This window comes from Canis lupus, chromosome 26, assembly GCF_048164855.1.
Source record: "Canis lupus baileyi chromosome 26, mCanLup2.hap1, whole genome shotgun sequence".
In the NCBI taxonomy this organism is placed as follows: Eukaryota; Metazoa; Chordata; class Mammalia; order Carnivora; family Canidae; genus Canis; species Canis lupus.
This window is the reverse complement of record NC_132863.1, coordinates 6,211,130-6,231,830: the sequence shown is the minus strand read 5'-3', so window position 1 is coordinate 6,231,830 and position 20,701 is coordinate 6,211,130. Positions and strand designations below refer to the sequence as shown.

Here is a 20,701-nt window from a genome sequence, read left to right as displayed (position 1 = left end):
TCTTATGTCTATGGCTCTGGATTATTTTTATTTTATAGGAATCACTTTCAGTTTTGATACCACTTGTGTGAAACAGAAGATAGATATACCCATAGCTATAGGGTATATTTGTATACCCTGTCTTTGTTTTTTCCAAATATCCAAAACAAGTCAATTAAAAATATTGACAAAAAGGGGTGAGGTAATATACTTTTCACTTTCAGATTTACCCTCCAAGGTCCACCAGAAATACATGCCAACCTGTATTGTCTAGAACAGCAGATCTCAAACCTTAACGCAGAAGAACCCCTGAAAGCTTGTGAATACTGCAGATTTCCAGGCTTCCTGAATCCCATTTCCCTTGAATGGGACTGAGAATTGACATTTCTAACAAGCTCTCTTGTACTTTTTAAGTCCACTGACATTTGATTGAAAAGCAACTCCATGGCTCTGCCACAGACTGAGTGGGAATCTCTCTTGATGGTACCTATTCTACTTTACTCTCAGAAGAATCAGATGGTTGAATGAAGGCACGAGAAATGGGTTGTGCTTTTTCCATTAAAAGTTGCATCCAAATCTTAATGCACATCTGAGGGATTCTTCTAGGCTTGTCTTTAAAAGCTTGGCCCCTGAAGTTTGCTGGTTGACCTGGTGTCCTGCAGCTACCCTGGGGTGGTGTAACCGGTTTGAGAAGCAGCCGGTGACTGTTTCAATTTCAGCTGAAGTTCCTTATAAAACTAGCCAATCTGGGAGGTCATTTGTCTCTGATCCAGAGGCAGTTGTTTGGTTATTCTTGGCTTACACTAAACTTGGAAGGGAACTGAAGCATCAGGTAAAAAAAAATCTACACCGACTCAGCATGAAAAAAAAAATCACAGCTCTACACACCAGTGTGGACGGATCCCATAGAGACAAGCGTCCATGTACCTGAAGTTCAAGGACAGGCAGCAATGACCTGCGAGGGGTTATTTTCAGGGGTTATTGTCTGCTGGAGGATTGGTGCAAGGAGCCTTCGGGGGGTGGGGTGGTCAGGAAATGTTCTAAGTCGTGATGTGGAACCCATGTAGGCTGTACATACATATGTACAATCATTGAACTCAATGCTAAAGCTGAGTGTATTTTACTGTGTGTGTGTATATATATATGTGTGTGTGTGTGTGTGTATATATATATATATATAAAATACCTATTTAAAAAAAAAAAGGATGGATGGCACAGTCGGTTTAGCATCTGACTCTTGGTTTCAGCTCAGGTCATGATCTCAGGATCGTCAGGTTGAGCCCCATGTCAGGCTCTGTGCTCAGCTTGAGATTCTCTCTCCATTTCCCTCTGCCCCTTCCACTTGCACGTTCTCTCTCTCTCTCTCTCTCTCTCTCTCTCAAGTAAATAAACAAATCTTTTTTTAAAAAAGGATTTTATTTATTTATTAATGAGAGACACACACAGAGAGAAAGGCAGAGAGACACAGGCAGAGGGAGAAGCAGGCTCCATGCAGGGAGCCTGACGTGGGCCTTGATCCCAGGTCTCCAGGATCATGCCCTGGGCTGAAGGCAGTACTAAACTGCTGAACCACCCGGGCTGCCCTAAATAAACAAATCTTAAGAAAAAAGGATAATGGGCAGCTGTGAACATGTAAACTTTTTTCCACAAGGGGAAAAAATCTATAGCCATATCCATGTAGCAAGTCAAAATTGACAAACAAATGCAGACAGTTGGGCAAAAGGAAAATAAAAAAAAAGGAAACCATCATACAATAAGCTGTTTCTTTTAACTCCGGTTGTAAACTGAACTCTTAAAATAATGTGAGCCCTGCCTTGCAGACTTGGTGCTCTGAAATGCCTCAGGATGTGGAGTGTGGATTCACACTCTTACAGGGGTGATTATTTTGTTTTTCTTCAAAACGCTGACAGTTCAGGGAGAGTCTAAAGGAGCAGTTTTCCTGGCTTTCAAGAAAGGCAGCTGACAAAAATGGAGAGGGAAACAAGAGTCAGGCTTTCCAGGAGAAAGTTGGGGTTTTGTCCAAATCTGGGTGACTGCATTGTGCAGGGTGACACGTATGCAGGTGAAGAGCAGCGGGTCAATTTGCTCAGTGCTGTAGTTTGCCATGGTCAAGCAGTGGCAGGAGGCCTGGGTGGTTGTCTCTAGGCACATGGAAGGGGTATTATACCTGAAGACTGTTCCAGAAGCATTGCACAGGAGAGTTTCTCTCCCCATCTGCCAACATTTGGCCTTATGGTATTTAAAAGTTTTCTGTGAGGGGCACCTGCCTGGCTCAGTTGGTAGGGCATGTGACTCTTGATCTCAGGGTGGTGAGTTCAAGACCCTCGCTGGGTGTAGAGCTTACTAAAAAAAAAAAAGAAAGAAAGAAAAGAAAAGAAAAGAAAAAAAAAGTAAAATAGATGTAAAAAGCTTTTCTGTGAACATCTAGTGGTTGGTCTTTTGTCTTTGCTTGGGCCATGTCTCCCTGTGTTATGGTGTAGCCGTGGTGAGCACCTCACCTGCACTTGGCTTTCTTCTTGGATTTTCTCATTTCTTCTCTTCCTTCCTTCTCAATAGGTGGTTTGTCTGACATAACTGGCATTGTTTGGTGTTATGGAGATACAACCTTGTTTTATTGTGGAGCTACTCTGCCAGGTCTGGGTGCTGTGGGCGGGGGAGGGGGGGGTAGGCTGGAGACCTGGAAAGAGCACAGGGAGGCCCAGATAAGGTTGTCTGGGCACAGATAAGGCCCCACTCACTGGCTGATGTAAGAGGTCTCCCAGGCTGAGCATCAGCGCATGTGGTCACAGGAGGCTTTTAATTCTTTGTTATAAAGGCAGAGCTGGGAGAAAGATGAATCACTTCTATGACCCCACATCAGGCCCAAAGTCTCTGCACAGAACGGAAACTGGAATGTCGACGGGAGGTAAGAACAGGGGATATGCCTGGTGACCCCCAACACATAGCCCAGGGTGAGGAAGCCCCTGGCTCATTCCTGGAGGGATGAAGGCCCCAGCACATCTTGGGCAGATGCCCCTCTTTCCAAGTAAGCTAATCCTCAGACTGATGATATAGCAGGGCCTGGAATTTTCTCCCTATGGCTCCTTGCACAAAAATGTGAGATCAAAAACACACAGATTAGGAAATAGAAGGCAAAAGCCACCTCAGGATTGATGATGGTCCTGATGGTGAAAGATAAGTAGCACATTAGTTGTTTCAGTTCCCTGCCTTGAGCAAAATTCAGTTTCAAGATGAGACAGCAATAGGGCGGGGGGGTGTGTTCTGAAAACTAGGAGAGACCAGGTAGGACAAAAATAATAACTGTTTTTCCTGGGAAGAGGAGCCCCTGGGGTCTGCCTTCCTTCCCTGGTGGTGCTGATTGAGGACCTAGGAGTTGGCTTTCCCCCCACCCCCAAGTGTGCCTGTTGAGAAGAGGGGCTTCCCTGACTCAAGACGGAACCTTCCTTCTCCTTCCTTCAGAGAAGCCATCCCCTCTTGGTAGAGTGCAGCAAGGAACCCACCTGCTGAAGGCCTTATCAGGCTGGGGAAGAGATCTCTCCATTTTTCCTCCCCAGGTGGCAACTGGCTGCTCAGGGGCCTTTTTGTTTTATCTCAATATCCTCTTTGCTCTGAAATGTTATAGTGAATTTTTTAAAAGATTTAATTAATTAATTAATTAATTAATTAATTAATAAGGGACACACAGAGAGAGGCAGAGACACAGGCAGAGGGAGAAGCAGGCTCCCTACAGGGAGCCTGATGCAGACTCCGACTCCATTGGACCCCGAGATCATGACCTGAGCTGAAGGCAGATGCTCAGTCACTGAGCCACCCAGGTGCCCCTGTCACAGTGCATGTTAACTGAAAAGTCATTTCTGTGTGCCCCGGGAGTCGTCTCTTTGTCCCCAGCTCTCCCTCCTGTCCTGTTTCTTTCTCTCACTGCAGGTGCTGGGAGAATCTCTGGGGAAGAGCCAGTTCCTGGTTTCTCCTGCCTTGCTCCTTCTTCGATACCTCTCCCATCACCAGATTACACAATTTCTTGTGCCTGTGGCCATTTCCCCCTGAGCTCATGTTCTTCCCTAATTCAATTAGTTCTGGGTTCCCCCTTTCACTTTTATTTTCCCTATTGACACTCAGTACGTTCCCCAGTTAGCTGAAGGAAAGTCAGTGTGTTCTGCACTCCTAACTTTCCATGTCTGTGTCTCTGAATGTCTGAGGGAGGTAACACCACTGGAGGATTCGCCCCACACTCCAGCCAGGAGGAACTTCCATAGTTGTAAATCCTCCTCAGTACCTGGGAACCAGAGCAAAAGGACAACCAAACTGGCATTATAGGGACGGCTCCGTGTGTCTGGGAAGATGCCAAGCTGAGAACAGGGGTGAAGACATGACGCGCCCAAGGAGCAAAAGTCTTCCAGTCTCCGTGAGTGAGATGGTCCATCTGTGGAAAGGAAACCACCTTTGAAGGTTTGCTTTGTCCTCTCCTGTGACCCTGCTGTCCCCAACTGCTGTTTGGGGTGATCTGAGAGGCTGTGGGCTAGGAGATCACCCACAGGTGAGGACACACTTGGACACTGGGTGCTCCCAGGTCTAGGAGTGGAGAAACCTCCTTCCTGCCCACCTGTCTAGGTGTCTGCGGCAGGATAGGATTCCGTGGAGACAGTCATCCAGACAGACCTCGGGTTTCTGAGTGATCCTTTTCTGACCCTGCCCTTTGTTTTCAGCATCTCCTTAGGGCCCTTTATCAGTCATCCCGCACACAGACCCAGGGAGGCACCTGGAAACGCGAGGAGGGATGGTGGGCGGTTCTGAGACCACTAGGTGTCCTCTGGAAGTGAGCAAGCACCTTCTGCATGGCTGGGGGCCGGGCTGGACTCTAGGACAGTCACCACCTTAAGTAGGTGAGGGCAGGAGCAGAACTGGGGACAGGGGAATGGGGGAACTAGGTTCTGTGACCTCAGGGGGTAGAGGCAGGCTGATGCTCCCTTCGGAAAGCCAGGGTCCTCCTCCTGGGGCTGGCGACCCTCAGGCCGCCTCACTCAGGGACAGTGCGGCGGCACCGCCCCTCCCCCCCCCCCCCCCCAGCTCCTTCCTTCAGCCACAGCACTGGATTGGGTCCAGCGCGATCGGGGAGTGAAGTGTGAGCCGGGTGAGCCGGGCCAGCCAGAGCACCCGCACTGAGCCAAGAGCCTCCAGAGAGTCGGGTTCCAGGTCCAGAGCCTGGCGAGGGGATCCCCGCAAGGGGGCGGAGGGAAAGCCAGGAGGCCCGCGGGAGGAGGCGCGGCCGCCGGCTGGGCGCGCGCAGCGGGGCGCACTCGCGGCTCCTCGGCCCCGGGCGGGGGGGAGGGGGCCGAAGAGACCCTCGGTTTCTCCGAAGTTTCGGACGATCCCTCCCGCCCGGAGACCCGCCTCTCGGCGGCGCGCTCCCCAGAGGGGGCCCTCCACGCCGCCCCCTCTCCCTGCAGCGCACGGCCGGAGGATCGCGCGCGGGGCTCGGCCCGCAGCTCCGTCTCCTCCTCACGCGCCCCCTCTCCGCCGCGCCGGCCAGCGCGGGCTGCATCCCCGGCGCTGCCCCCCGCCCGCGCCCGCGCCCGCGCCCGAGCCGCCGAGCCGCCGAGCCGCCGAGCCGCCGAGCCGCCGAGCCGCCGCAGGCTGCGGGAGCTGCGCCCGCCGTGCTGCAGCCTCGCCCGAGCTCCCGGCGCGCTCCGGCCCCGCTCCCCGCTCCCCGCTCCCCGCTCCGGCCCCGCTCCCCGCTCCCCGCTCCCCGCTCCGCGCGCGGACAGGACATGCAGTGAGGGCGCGGGCGGCCCCGCGACGCGCTCCCGCAGCCGGAGAGGCCGGAGCCAGCCCGGGTGGCCTCGCCAGCCCGCGGAGTTGCCAGCGGCGGGCCCTCCTCCCGCCGGTCCTTCCCCGCTCCTCCTCCTCGGCCGCCGCCGCCCCCGCCTCCCGGCCGCCCCCGCCGCCCCCGCCGCGCCGCCGCCCGAGGCCGAGGCCGAGGCCGAGCGCGGACGCCGAGCGTGGGAGCCATGGCGCGCGAGGAGGACCGGGACCCCGAGCGCCGGGAGGCGGCGGCGCGGGCCAGCGGCGAGCAGGAGGAGGAGGAGGGCGGCGAGGGACTGAGCGACAGCGACGACGAGGACGAAGACGCCGCGCCCGGCAGCGGCCGGGAAGAGGCGGCGGCGGCGGCGGCGGCGGCGGCGGCGGCGGCGGCCGAGCGGGAGCGCAGCGAGGACGCGCGGCTGCAGCGCGCGGGGCTGCCTCCTGCCGCCGTCCCCGCCGCGGCCGCCCGCGACAGGAGCGGCCGCCGCCCGCCCGGGCCCCCGCCGGGGCCGCTGCCCTGCCGCCCGAGGATGCCGTCGCCCGACGACGAGGACCGCGAGCGTCGCCGGAGCCGCCGGAGGGACCTCCTGCTGAGCCAGCTCTGCTTCCTGGCCTTGGTGGCGCTGCTGCTCTGGTCGCTGTCGAGCATGCAGGAGCATAATGGTGAGTGCCCGCGGCTCGCCCCGAGTGGGCGCTGCGGCTCCGGCAGCTCGGGGCTCCCGGGCCGCGCGGGGCGAGCAGGCTGGCGGCTGGGGGGGGGGGGGGGGCGGGCGCCACGGCTCCCCGCTGCCGTCCCGAGGGGCGCGGAAGGAGGGAGGGGGCCCAGGGGCGAGGACCGCGGGGCGGAGACGCGCCGGCCCGGGGAACCCTTACCTGCGCCCCTTGGCTCTAGCCCTCTTACCCACCGGCCCGCGGCGGGTGGGGGGCGGGCGGTGGTAGAGGCGGAGGGGACCCTGGCCCTGAAGAGGTCCCCCACGGCCAGCAATAAAGTTGTCCTGGTGAGATTCAGAACCTGTGCAGGTAACCAACCACCTGTACACCTTTGGCTTGTTGAGGCCCGAGGGGGACTGGTTGACTGGTGAACACGCTATTCTGCAGTGTTCCCCGAATAGAACAGGCGGTATGGACCAGATAGAGAGCTCCGTACTCGCTTTTCCAGAACAGGTGCCCGGAACTTCGGGTGGGTAGGAAAAAAGTGTCCGCCACCTGGCTAGGGTTTAGGAATGTGCTTGTTGGCTCTCACTGGCCACTCACTGGGAAGACCGATTCCTTTTGTGCACTTGCATTTCTGGAAGAAATCTTTTAGATTCCACACCCCCCCCCCCCCGCAGTGGGTCTGCCCTTTACCCACAACTTTTGTCTTATCTTTGTCCTTGGCTTTTCTTGAGCTAAAATAGACCTTGTGGAGAAATGTGCTCAGAACACTTGTCCACCGAAAACAGTTTGGATTTGGGGGGGCAGCTGTCTAAATAGCAGAGGGGAAGACTTGGAAGAATAACTGTTGTAAAAACGGTTTTATATCCCAGCCCTTCAAGTGGCATGGTTCGTGGGAAAACAGCCATAAAAATGGTTGTGAGAAAAAGCCGTTACAAATACGTGCCTTGGTGTTAAGATCGATGCAGCTCTGCTACCAGGCGTTATGAAGTGCAGAATAAAAGCATTTTGATAGTGACAGTAAGGGGGTGGCATCAGTTGCAAAAGGGATCTCCCCCAAATTTGGCTGGTCTCAGGCTTCATGGGGAAAACAGATGGTCGGTCTTGGTTCAGGTCTTAACAGACCTCTTGACAGCCTTCCTCATATATGGTAATATGAGAGAGTCTGCCCGGGTCTTCCGTGGAGCCGTCGGGACTCCACAGCTCTCTCCCTTTCTCTTGAATCCCAGCTCATCTGGTGATGGGGAGTGACATCAGGAAGTGGGCTGTGCTAGGGAGGGAAGCTGGACCTCTCTCAGAGGGCAGTGCCAGACCTGCCAAAAGCAACTATTGACTGATTCTCACGAGGAGGGCTTTATTTAACCCCCTTTTAATCTTGATTTTTACAAGTGCAAAAGCCAGTCTGTACTTGATGCCACCTTTGGAAAGGACCATGCCAAGTCAATTACGTGCCAGCCATTTTTCCTGCGTGCCAGGGCTCTGTGAATCTCAGAGTTCCTACCGCTGTTGGGGTATAAAAGACATTTTTCTGGATGGAGATATAGTTAAGTCCATCATTGGCAGGGGAGTGCCTGGGCCCTGGGAAAGCCGGGATGTTCAGGGGAAAGGGGGGGCGGGCAGAACTCTGCAAACTTGGAACCTGGTGACTCAAATGTCATTTTGAAATGGTTTCCCAAACAAGTGCCACCAACGCAGTTCCAGCTCTTTCCCCGGTCCCTTCCCTTGATCTCTCTTCTCCCATATTCTTTCTGCCCCTCTCTCCCCTCCCATAAATGTAGGGCTTCAGAAGATTCTCCCCCACCCCAGCAACTGGAGGGGAACAGTGAAAAGCCAGCAGTGGGAAGAGGGGATGCCATCCAGCCATTCCAGTTGTAATTCTGTCTCCAGTCACCTTTTCTTCAAGTAGATACTCATAATTTCATTACGTGATACCTAGCCAACTCTCAGCAAGGCCCAGGTTTTTTGAGCTAATTTTAAGATAGAAATTAGCGTGTGTGAAATCTGCAAGTGATCATTTAGCTTGGGGGGTTGTCATTCAGCATACTTAAGCATCTGAATAGTGACTTTTACCTGGGTGCTCTTCTATGTAAGGGTCCTTTTCAGTATGGATAAAAAGTTTAGAATTTAGCCTTGTTTTAAAGACACTCTGTCTGGGAGAGGCTGAGTGATCCGCTTAAGGTCACACAGCAATTGAGGAGTAGAGGTGGCCTGGCTCTTTGATCCCACCCTTGTTCCCTGGTATTCATGCCACCATCTGCCTGCAGCTCTGTAATGTTTATATAACCACTTGGGGGGTACCTTCCTAATGATCAAAGGAGATATTTTTATTTATTCACCTTGAAATCCATGCAGTGATTAAATGTAACTTCTCAGAAGCCTGTTTTCTAGCACATAATTGATTTTCTTTCTTTCTTTCTTTCTTTCTTTCTTTCTTTCTTTCTTTCTTTCTTTCTCTTTCTTTTCTTTCTCCTCCTCCTTTTTATAAGGAGGACAGTTCTTTGACCAAACCAAAATAGAGTGTGGTGTGGCAGTTGGGTTACATGGTGTTGTATAACATTTCCGATCATATGGAATATGAGCTCCCTTTCTTCACATCTGATCAAACTCCAGTATAGATTCCTTTCTGCTGAAATGGGTCACCAGCATTATTAAAGGGAAGGTTAGCGCTGGAGTCAAGACAAGGGTTAACTCTCACGGTAACAAAAGCAGTAATAATAACTGGAACTTGGTGGACCTTTAAGTGCCAGGCGCTGTGCTAAAGTAACTACACTTTATGCGCATGGCTTTATTTAAGCCTGCATATACTCTGTGTGAACGCTCAAGCCTTCAGCGGTAGAGAAAGCAAGAGGTCCTAGATGCTCTAGTTAGTTGTTGCTGATAAAAATCTCATTTTTGATCTGTTTTCAGAGTCAATTGAAATAAGGCATCAGATTTGCTAATGAGGGTTTTCTTTTTTTCTTGTTTTTGCAGCGAGAATGGATTGCTTTTGTATGTTTCGAGTGGTTCAAAAGTGTTTTTCTTTGAAGTAAGGAACCTGGTCCTCTTTTTATTCCAAAAGTCATGTGAATCAAGCCCAGAGATTCTAACTTAGGAGTGATTATAGACATCTTCTCTAGGAAGTTCCTAGGTAGGTGAATAATGAATAAGGGGGAAAATATGTAATACATATAGCTTAAAGAAGTTTATATATATACTCTGGCCCAGTTACTATTGCTAATAAGAAATCATCCCACCCAAATGTAGTGGTATAAAACTACCTTTCTTTCTTTCTTTCTTTCTTTCTTTCTTTCTTTCTTTCTTTCTTTCTTTCTTTCTTTCTTTCTTTCTTTCTTACTTCTCATGGATACTTTGGGTCAGGAATTTGGACAAGTAGGGATGGCTTGTCTCTGCTCCATATCTGGGGCCTCAGCTGGAAAGAGTGAAAGGCTGGGTGACTTGACAGCTGGGTCTGCAGTCATCTGCAGGCAACATTGCTCCCATATCTGAGGTTGATGCCAGCTGTTGACTGGACCCTTAGCTGGGCTGTCAACCAGAACACTTATGTGTGGCCTCTCCATATGGCTCTGTGTGCCTTAGTTTGAACTTCCTCGAGCACAGCAGCTGGGTTCCAAGATGATGAAGTGGAAGTACACCGCATTTTCCTGCCTTAGCCCCAGAAGTCACATGGTCTCACTTCCACTGTTTTCTTTCCGCCAAGGCAGTGGCAGATGTCAACCCAAAGTCAAAGAGCTTGGGGCGGGAGAGCATAGATGCCACCACTTACTCAGTGGAGGAGCATCCGATTATGCTGTGAAGAGAGCATGCGGGCATGTGTGTTGATGTTTAATATGGGTATACGTGTTGTGGCCGTCTTTGGAAAGCCAGGGGTCCAAGGAATAATAACTTAGAGATCAGAGACATTTCCCAAGGTGGTAAACAGTGAATAATACACACATATTTGAAATACCTTCCAATCATGATAACATTGCAGTGCATTTGAAATCAGGTGGTATTTGGAAAGAGGGCTGCGTGCATGTGGGAACTGCAAATTTCAGTTACAGTTGCAGATCTGAGAGGCCATCTTTAGCTTTGTGGCTTCCTTTTCCTCAGAGAACAAAGGTCACGGCCTCTTAATCTCTTGTGTGGGTTACAGAAATGCCTCGCTGGATTCTCCAGCTTTATCTTCCCTCTCCACCCTCCCTTCCATGCTTCACTGCCTGGGTCTTCTGCTCCTCAAAGGGGTGATATTTCATCTGGCCCCAGGCCTGCCACACCTGCTGGTTCCACGGTCATCATCACAGCTAGTTCATCCTTCACTGACAGGTCCAAGATCTTCCTGACCTCAGAGAGCCCCCGTTTGGCTCTCTGAACACCCACAATTTTCTCTTCATAGCATTTATCACAGTTGGTTATTATGTATTTATTTGGCTGTGGTTTGAGTAACCTGTCCTGCTCACCAGATGCTAAGCTCCAGAAGGTTAGGGACCCTTTGATCTTTGCTCACCTTTGTCATCTGTGTCACCTGCCCAGAATAGATGCTCAAAAGACACTTGTTAGGTAGAGAAGCTGTTTTGATTTCTGATCTACAGTACCCATGGTAAAAACTAGCTACCATGTGTCAGGAGCTCAGTCACTGGCATACATTTTAATTTCATGATTTATAATTCTTCCCCCCATCCATCAAATTCAATATTGTTACCCATTTTTCATAGGCTACCATGGAGCTGTAGGTTGAGTGCTTTGCCTAGTGTCACCTACTTAAGTGGTAGGATTTGAGTGCAAGCCCACTTGTATCTGAGCTGTATGCCACTGCCTTCCCTAGCCTCAGCTTAGGAGGACATGAATAGAAAATGGGAATCACGCTGCCTTTTTCAGTCTTCTGGGGAGAGTAAAGGAGTAACAGAAGGTTGCTTTCATAGAAGCAGTATTTTAGAAACACATTGCTTTTCAACCTTTTCTATTTTCTGCCTAAGCATATATAGATGTGTCTCTCCTGGCTTTTCTTAGCTGCTCATCAACCCAGATTTTTCTCAAAGATTTCCTGTACTTGCAGGCCTTGAATCCTTGTGGGAAGATTTCTTTTTTCTTTCTTTCTTTCTTTTTTTAATACCCCAGAGGGTTGGCAAAGCCAAAAGAATTGCAAAACCAGCCATTTGCTGAGAATTTCAAGGCTTGGTGGAAGTTGGCTGATAGGACAGGATTTTGGCAACTCTCTTTTTCCTTGAGGAGATTCCTTTTCCTTGAGTGATACAAGTTTTCTGGGGGAGTAATAGTACACAGACTCTTGTATTGGGAAGACTGAGGTACAGAAAGTTCAGAAGGCATCCTTGAAATCACATGGCAAACGAGTGATCCCACTAGGAAGGTAATGCAGGTTTTTCTGCTCTTTCCCTGCCTTCACTTTCTGCCTTCAGAGCTTGTTTGGTATTGACCTCTGTTTATCTTTGCAATGGTTTGAAGCATGGTATTCTTCTGTAGGATTTGAGAATTTGATGTATTAAGGGTCCAGTGGAAGAAGGTTTTCTCTGAATGAAGTGGTTGGTGGTGGCACTGTCTAGCCAGTTATAATTATAGAGTCATAAGTTCTTAGACATGGATGGCATCTCTTGGACTCTCTCCTGGAAGGTGCACTTGTCCTGTCCTTGTCCTCATCCATGGGGGCAGTGATGCTCTTCATTGTTGGGAGTCCTGGGGGCTTCATCCTCCCTTGTTGGTTTTCCCACCCCTACCCCCACCTTTGTAAGTAGTCCTTTAAGAAACTCTTCAGTGGCATCTCTAGAATGAATTCCTGCCTGGACCCTATTGGTATAAGACCCAAGGGCCTCCATTAATTCACTGAGTACACATGTGGCAAGCTTTTTGTGAGTTATTGGGGTAATAGTGGTATCTGATCAGAATACTGTCCTTGTGGTAGTTTACACTTTAGTGGGAAGAGAGGTATTGAACAACTGATTTTCAAGAATTATGGGAGAGATGAATGAGAAATATAGAGGAGGCGTTGCTGGTAAGGAGAAACTGGAACTTGGAAAATAAAAGGAATTAGGTTGCTAATGAATGGGGGACAAAACAAAATTATAAAAAATGGGCAAAAGATATGAGCAGGCAGTTCACAAAGCAATTGCAAATGATAAGTAGAAAAAATCCTTAGTCTTAACAGTAATAAGAGAAATCTAATTTTAAAGATTTATTTATTTGGGGGGGTGCTGAGGGAGAGAATCTTCAAGCAGACTCCCTGCCAAGTGTGGAGCCTCACATGGGGTTAGATCTCATGACCATGAGATCATGATCTGAGCCAAAGTCAAGAGTTGGACACTTAACCAGCTGAGCCATGCGGGCACCCCTCAGGGAAATTTAATTTTAAAAATGATGAAATACCATTTTTAACATCAGATTGGCAAGAATGAAGATGTATGATAATGTCCAGTGTTGGCAAAGGTGCAGGAGAGGTGGCTTCTTTCATTCACTGCAGGCGAAAACATAAATTGGTTATATAAACATCATGGGGAATTGCAGGGTGAGGACCTTTAGGGACAGACCCCAAATGAAGCCTTGGCTAATTTTTAACGAGATGTATAGAAAGGGGAATGTTGGGATTAGAAAGGCAGTGCATAGACTTTGGAGCCTTGGATAGATACTCGACTTTCCCAGACTCATCCATGACTGTGGAGCATGTTGGTCATGATCTAGACTAAAGACATTAGGTGGGAGTTCCAGCAAGCAGGGGAAAAGGCCTTTGTCATATCTGGAGGCGTTTTTACCATCGCAAATTGCTTATTTGAATATGAAATCTAGCCATTATTCCTTGCTTCTCAATCACACTTTATTTCTATGAGAGTGAGAATAATTATTGTCTGCTCATTTGTGACCTAGTTGGTGAAATTTCACATTTGCAACCTGACTCATTTCTCTCTTCATGTTTCCCTCTGTGCTTCCACATTGTTTGACCACAGCAAACATCATTTTCACTTGAGTGACATACCATGGACTCAGAACCTATTGCAGGATAGGAAGTAACAAGCAGGTTTCTTGAGGAGGACTTTGATGTAAGAACAAAGGGGGTGGGGAGGATGGGCCCCCAGGAGAAAGGGGGTGCCACAGGTTGACATCAAGAAGTCAATGGCACCATTTTTGAGGAACACGAGATAATCACTTTTGGATGTTTTGATTTTGATTACTGGTAGGACATCTAGGTGGAGTATAGCTGATCATTAAAGGTCAAGGTTCAAAGCAGTTGCTACAAAGACCAGAGAAGAGTATGCATGAGGGTGAAAATTGTCTTTTTTTTGCGTAGCTCCGTGGGTCTCAATCTTCTCTGCACATTGTAAATACTGGGGAACTTTAAACTCAACTTAGGTCTGGGTCCTGCCCCAAAGATTCTGACTTAATGCTTCAGGGTGTAGCATGGGTATTGGGATTCTTTACAAGTGAGGCACACGGTTCCAGTGTGTAGACTGGGTGCCCTGGGTTAGATCAGTGGTCAGCATTTACCTTATCACGGCCACGTCATAGCTGAGCTGTGAAGTCCACTGGGCTTAATTTTTCTGTCCTAAGCATGAATGAGTATTTGTCTGCTTTGTTTTTTAAGCCTTCACCACTAATTTAAGCCCAAACTTTCCTCTGTCGTCTTCATTTTCTCTGCCTATGTTCACTGCCATTGGATAGTCTATCCAGGTCTCTTTTTGAAGAAATCTTTCTTGGATTCTTCCGGCTTGTTCAAGTCTGGACAGGTTGCTTGTTAAATCTGCTGCCCAGCTGTCATTGTGTGATCTCCCTGCCTGTGGGTTTTTTCCCCCAGTTCCCTCTATATTGAAAGGATCCCATGTAAGTTTCCTGTCTTTCTTGGCTTATCCCTTCATTTGTGGTATGTTTCTGGCGATCACATACTCCAGGTGCCTTCTAAGACGGGGGATGTGGAAATTACAATACAAAGGTTTGAGACATTGTAAATTTGAAAATACATTAACACTGGCCCCACATTTTGAAGGTGGGAGTGGATCAGGAATTCAGATTGGAACACAATTTCCACACAGTTTTGAAAGCATTGCTTTTATAACTGGAAGGCATTGTCTTATAACTCTTATAACTTGCCCCTGAGAAGTCTGATGCTATTCCACTTTTAATTCTTTCTTATGAAACCCCCCCCCCCCCCAAAAAAAAAAAACAGAAAAGCATGTGTGCTTTTTGCCCCTCTCCTAATGTTCAGGTGTATCACAGTTAATTCGGTGGTGTGGTTCTGTTTTCACACATTTTCCTGGGCACTGACCTGGTCCTTTTAATCTGAATGCTAATGTCCTTTGGATCTGGAGATCCTAAACTCTGCATCCTAAACTCTCTCTTCTCTCTGAATTGTCTGTATTTGGGTGTTTTACTCCTGAGATTGAGCTTCTGATTTTCTTATCTCTTCTCTCCTGTTATTTTTCTCATCCTCTTACTCTAATTCCCATAGGTTGGCTAACCACATCTTTTAATTCTACTGAGCTTTTAATTTCTTCCATCATGTTTTTATTTTTTTTTAATTTTATTTTTTTATACTTCATTTTAAAATATTTTATTTTCCAACATACCTGCCTTTTTTTTTCTTTTTACAATATCTGGTCCTATTATGATGATTTTTAAAAGGATTTCCTTTTTTATTTTATTTTATTTTTTATAATAAATTTATTTTTTATTGGTGTTCAATTTGCTAACACATAACACCCAGTGCTCATCCCGTCAAGTGCCCCCCTCAGTGCCCGTCACCCATTCACCCCCACCCCCCCCTTCATCATGTTTTTAGTTTCTAAGGGCTCTTTTTTTAAATCCCTGTGAAAGATATTTTTAGTAGCAACCTGTTCTGGTTCATCAATACAGTATCATTGCTTATATCCTGACTTGGTTTCTCCAAGTTTCTGTTGTCTATTTGTTTCATTTTCCATGTTATGTGCTTTCTGTGAAAGTCAAGTGATTCTTAGTGTCTGCTCGTATTTATGTGAAGCCATTGACATGATGCTTGGAAACTGTGCAAGGAGAAGGATCTGTTGACTGTTTCTCTGTAAGGTGATCTGGCTGCGCCATGTCACTGGGTAGTGCTCCCATGTCTCTAAGTTCTGGATCTTTATCATTGAGTGGTCAGATTTCTCAGACAGGAGATGGGTCACCCTGTGTCTGGAGGGAAATCCAGTGGGAATCCAGTAGGAGAGGAAGCGGGGTTTTAAGGGGTGTTGTTCAGTGGAAACATTTTCCAAGGCTCAATGTGTTGTCTCAGGGTGGTTATGAGTATGACAGAGCTGAACAATTTATTTTGATACATTGCAGGACCATCCTGAGTTATTTCAGGCTCCCTTCCTCCTGCCCTCCTCCCCTCCCTTCCTGCCTTCTTCCTTTCTCTAAACTCCTGTACACTCAAAACTGATAAAAGTTGTTGCCTCCTGGGAGGGCTTATCCTCAGGGGCAGGGGGAAGGCATAGTTTTCACCATCTTCTTAATTTTAACTGAAATTTTTATGGAGATAGCTGTAGATTCACATGGCAGTTGTAAGAAATAATGCAGAGACCCCTCGTAAATTTTCCCCAGTTTTCTTCAGTGGTAACATTCTGCAAAACTCTATTATAATATCATAACCAGAATAGTGCCATTGATGCAAGCTACTAACCTTATTCAGATTTTCAAGTTTTACTTGTACTTATGTATGTATATATGTGTGCAGTACGTGTGTGCATTGTGTATGTATACAGTGTGTGTGGTATGTGTTTATGTGTATACAAGTGTATATGCCTGTGTGTAGTATGTGTGTACCTGTGTGTGTGTATGTGCTCTATACAGCTTTATCACCTGTGTTGGTTGCCATAACCACCACAATCAGAATATTGCACAGATCCATCATCCTGAGGGTAACTTGCATTGCCCTTTTCATAACCACACAGACTGTGTACCTTTTTATGTGGAAGGAAGAGTCTAAGTAACTCCTGTCACCTACTCCAAAAGTAAAGTTAAAAGATTATAACTTCTTGAATTAAAGGCAATTTCACTACCAGTCATGTTGCTCTACACCAAAGGCTGCTTGTAAGTTGGGGGGTAGGGAGAGGAGTGTGAGGTCAGTGGACATTCATGAGATTGGGGAGTAGAGATCTTGCTCAGTTGTTGCATTCTTTTCTTCCAGGGATGGCAGTGTGTGCTAAGTGCCAGATAAAGGCCGCTCAGGGCTGGTGACCCATTTCTCTGGTGGATAATGTTGTGAGCACTCTGTGCAAAGTTTATCCAAGACGCTTGTTCATTCAGGCGGGTTAGCCAAGCTTTCTGAAATACTGTTTCACTGTTATGTGTCCCCTAAAGTATCAGAGATGGAGATCTTGGGGACCGTGGTCTCTTAACATCTGACTTTATGTTTGAGGAACCTGATGTGAAAGAGAATCACAGTCAGGGCCAGGACCCCGGTTTTCTGACTCTTTGCTTAGTAAGTACTTAACACCCCCCCCCCCCCAGAAAACTGAGGTTAAAAATATATTTAATGCAGATGGACTCAGTGGAATTATTTCAAATTCTGAAATATTTCTGAAGTGTTGGAATCTTGCTGGGAATTATCTGGCATTCAATGTAGTCACTAAAAGGGGGAAAATTAGGGAATTTCAGGGGGAGCTACTTCTTTTAACAAAAGATTTGTTTTTTTCAGAAAATACTGGCTCTTAGGACACTTGTAGCTTGCTTCAGGAGAAAATGAACATCTTTGGTTTACCTTCCATCTGGGTAGTCACCTCCTACAACCTTGAGAATGATTGGTCATTTCAAAGATGAATGCCCATGAATTTTTCTTGTTGGGAGCTTTGAATTGACAAGATTTCAACATTTTTCATACCTAGTGTTGCAATTTTAGTCTGTGATCTGAACACCACTTCCAAACAAAGCAAAGCTTCCTAGGACCTTAACACCTTAGGTTTTGAAAATCCAATGATCATCACCTTCTTAGTGGGATTTCAGTGTGGTCATTTGAAATTGCAAGTGTTTGTTGGGGTCAATGCAGAGAGAAAACTCATGGTACCTACTTCAATAAATCTGGATATGAGGACAGGTCAATTGCGGTATTTTCCAACATTGTGGTATACTTCCTCCCATATACATTGCAAAAGTTGATAGACTCCTATATAAAATGTCTTGGATACTGCTTTTGAAACTAAAAAAAAATTAATATACAATAAAACTGATTGACAGTCAGGATGTGGAACGAAATGTCACCCACCCCCAGAAACATTCTCAAACTAACCCTTTGTAATTATATACTTCCTCATCCCTAATCCCAGATCCATTCTCTGTCAACATGGTTTTGTCTTTTTGAGAATGTCATACATATAGAATCCTCCAGGAAGGAATCTTTTGATTGGCTTCTTTCACTTGGCAGGATGCCCCTCAGATTTGTCTACATTGTTCCATGTGTAGGTAGTTCATTCCCTTTATGGCTGAATAGTATTCCATTAAACAAGATGTACAACAACTTGTTTATATATTTGCTTGTTGAAGAACATTTGGATTGTTTTTAGTTTGGTAATTATGAATATAGTTGCTGTAAACATTCAGATCCAGTTTTTTTTAATTTCTTTTTCTCACCTTCCAGTACAGTGTTGAATTTGAGTGGATGTGCTTCCCTCATCCTTGATCTTAGGGGGAAAGCCTTCAGTCCTTCATCATTAAGTATGATGTTTGCTGTAGGACTTTCATAGTTGAAAAAGTTCTCATCTGCTTATAGATGGATATTGAAATTTGTCAGGTGCCTTTCCTACCTCAATTGATATGATCCTATGATTTTTCTTCTTTAGATAGTTAATATGATGGATTACATGGCTTGACTTTCAAATATAGAATCAGCCTGTGTACCCTGGAGAAGCCCCACTTGATCATGGTGTGTTTTTTATTTTATTTTCCTGGATTTTAATTGGTCACATTTTGTTGAGGACTTTCACATCTGTGACCACCCGAGATATTGGTCATAGTTTTCTTTTCTTGTACTATCTTTGTCTGGTTTTGCTGGCCCTGTGAAATGAATTAGGAAGTATTCCCTTATTCTCCATTTCCTGAAAGAGATTGTGTAGATTTAGTGGATTCTTCTTTTTAACTTATAATAAACATTTCTTCATGGCATCAAACTTCAAAAATAATTTTTAGTGTCTGTATAATAATCATACTAAAAATCATGATATTTTTCTTAGTATTTATAGCAAGCTGTATTTATTGAATACTTTGCATGCTTGAGGCGCCATTTAAGTGCTTTCATCTGTATTGGCTCCTTGAATCTCCACAATATCCAGTGGAGTAGGTACCATTATAATCTCCATTTTACCAACAAAGAAAAATAAGACAAAACATGTAAGTAACTTGCTTAAAGTTTCTATGTGTCCAGATAGTATTTGAATTCAGGCTGTCTGAATCCAGACCCATGGTCCTATTACATTGTATTCTCTGGTGATACAATAATTTATTTATTTAGGTCTCCATTTGGGATATTTAGGTATTTTCTGTCTTCACTTTGAGAATGTTCTTGTACTGAAGTCTTTGATAATCAATGACAATTCCTTTAGGCTGGATTCCTAGAAGTGCTATGTCAGTGTCAAAGTGCATGCCTATTGTAAAGGCTAATATCCTGCTATGTAATTTTCAAGGAATTTGAACAAATTAGAAGTTCCAACAGTAGGCTTTGAGAGTGTTCAATTCAGTGTTCTCTGACAGAATTGAATATTATGATTATTTTACATATTTTAAATTCAGTTTGATTGGGAAGAGATAGTATTTCATTGCTTTACTTTGCTAGCAAAGCTGAATGTTTAAAAAATCTTTTTGGCCATTTATATATCATGTAAGAAAAACTACATCTGTTCTCCATTTTTTTCTAATGGGATAACTGTTTTTCTTAGTGATTTGCAAATCTCTTTATATATTCTATATATTCATCTTTTATCCCTATGAAGTTTTGCCCCCTTTTTTTGGCATACTGAAAATTGTCATTTTTATCTGGTCAAAACTATATCTCTTTTCTTTTGTACTTTTTCATTGTCTTATTCTTACAATCAGAATCTCAAATGTGTGTTCATTCCACATAATCCTTTATGTCTTTTCCCTCCTATTTGTATGATTTAATAGGAAAAACCCCATCTTTGTTTCATTTGGAACTTATCTGAGTTAAGATGAAGATTTAACTTGAACAGATGAACAGATTTAACAGTTAAATTGTTTATTCAATAATCTTTCCTTTACCCGCACGTTTGTGGTCTGACCTTTATTCCATGCTTGTTCTCTTATGTGTCAGAAGCAGTTGTTGTGATGTCTGTTTTGTTCTATTTTCTCATTAATTAATTGTTGTAGTTCATTAACATATTAATTATCTGATAGGGCAAAACCCCTCTCCTCTTGTTCTAGGAAAAAAAAATTATTTGCTGTTATCACTTGTTTATCCTTCCAGGTGAACTTTAGAATCTCTGTCGAATTTTGCTCAAAAGCCTCTGGGTTTTGACAAATCTATAAATAATTTGTGGAGGAATGACATTTTATAGCATTGATTCTTTTCATTCCTATGTGCTTCTTCATTTGATCAAGGCTATAAAACAAATCTGTCAGGGTTCATAATTATTTCCCTATTTCTTTCTTACGTTTATTTGTTAAAACTATTCTATTATTATTTATTGTGACTGTTGTTTCATTCTTTCTATCTTTTCTTAAAATATTTATTCTTTATGATTTATTCTTAATTCTGTTCTTTATGTTTTATTCTTAAGTTTTGAACTTGTAAGTAATAATAAACACAAATTTGTAATACAAACCAATACCTTATATTTTCCAATAATATTCTATTAAATGGAATTTTTGTTTTTTATTTTTTCAATTAATGAATTAATTTTTTTTATTTAAAATCGATTTGCCAACATAGAGTATAACACCCAGTGCTCCTCCCATCAAGTGCCTTCCTCAGTGCCCATCACACAGCTAACCCATCCCCCCCACCTCCCCTTCTGCAACCCTTCGTTTATTTCCCAGAATTAGGAGTCTCTCATGGTTTGTCTCCCTCTCTAATTTTTCCACTCTGTTCCCCTCCTTTCCCTTATAATCCCTTTCACTATTTCTTATATTCTGTGTATGAGTGAAACCATATGATGATTGTCCTTCTCTAATTGACTTATTTCACTCAGCATAATACCATCCAGTTCCATCTGTGTCAAAGCAAATGGTGGGTATTCATCTTTTCTGATGGCTGAGTAATATTCCATTTTTAAATAAAGATTTTTATTTATTCATTAGAGAGAAACAGAGAGAGGCAGAGACACAGGCAGAG

At 45.5% G+C, this 20,701-nt stretch overlaps 1 protein-coding gene across 1 annotated transcript in view; it reads left to right on the top strand.

The window, feature by feature from the left end:
* Nucleotides 1–6,281: 6,281 nt before the first annotated feature.
* The window catches only part of SLC24A3 (solute carrier family 24 member 3), a 481,958-nt gene continuing 467,538 nt past the window's right edge, over nucleotides 6,282–20,701 (top strand). The window contains exon 1 of the mRNA XM_072799866.1: nucleotides 6,282–6,441. Coding sequence (XP_072655967.1) covers nucleotides 6,309–6,441 — 133 coding nt within the window. The 5' untranslated portion in view covers nucleotides 6,282–6,308. The remainder of the gene's footprint in view (nucleotides 6,442–20,701) is intronic.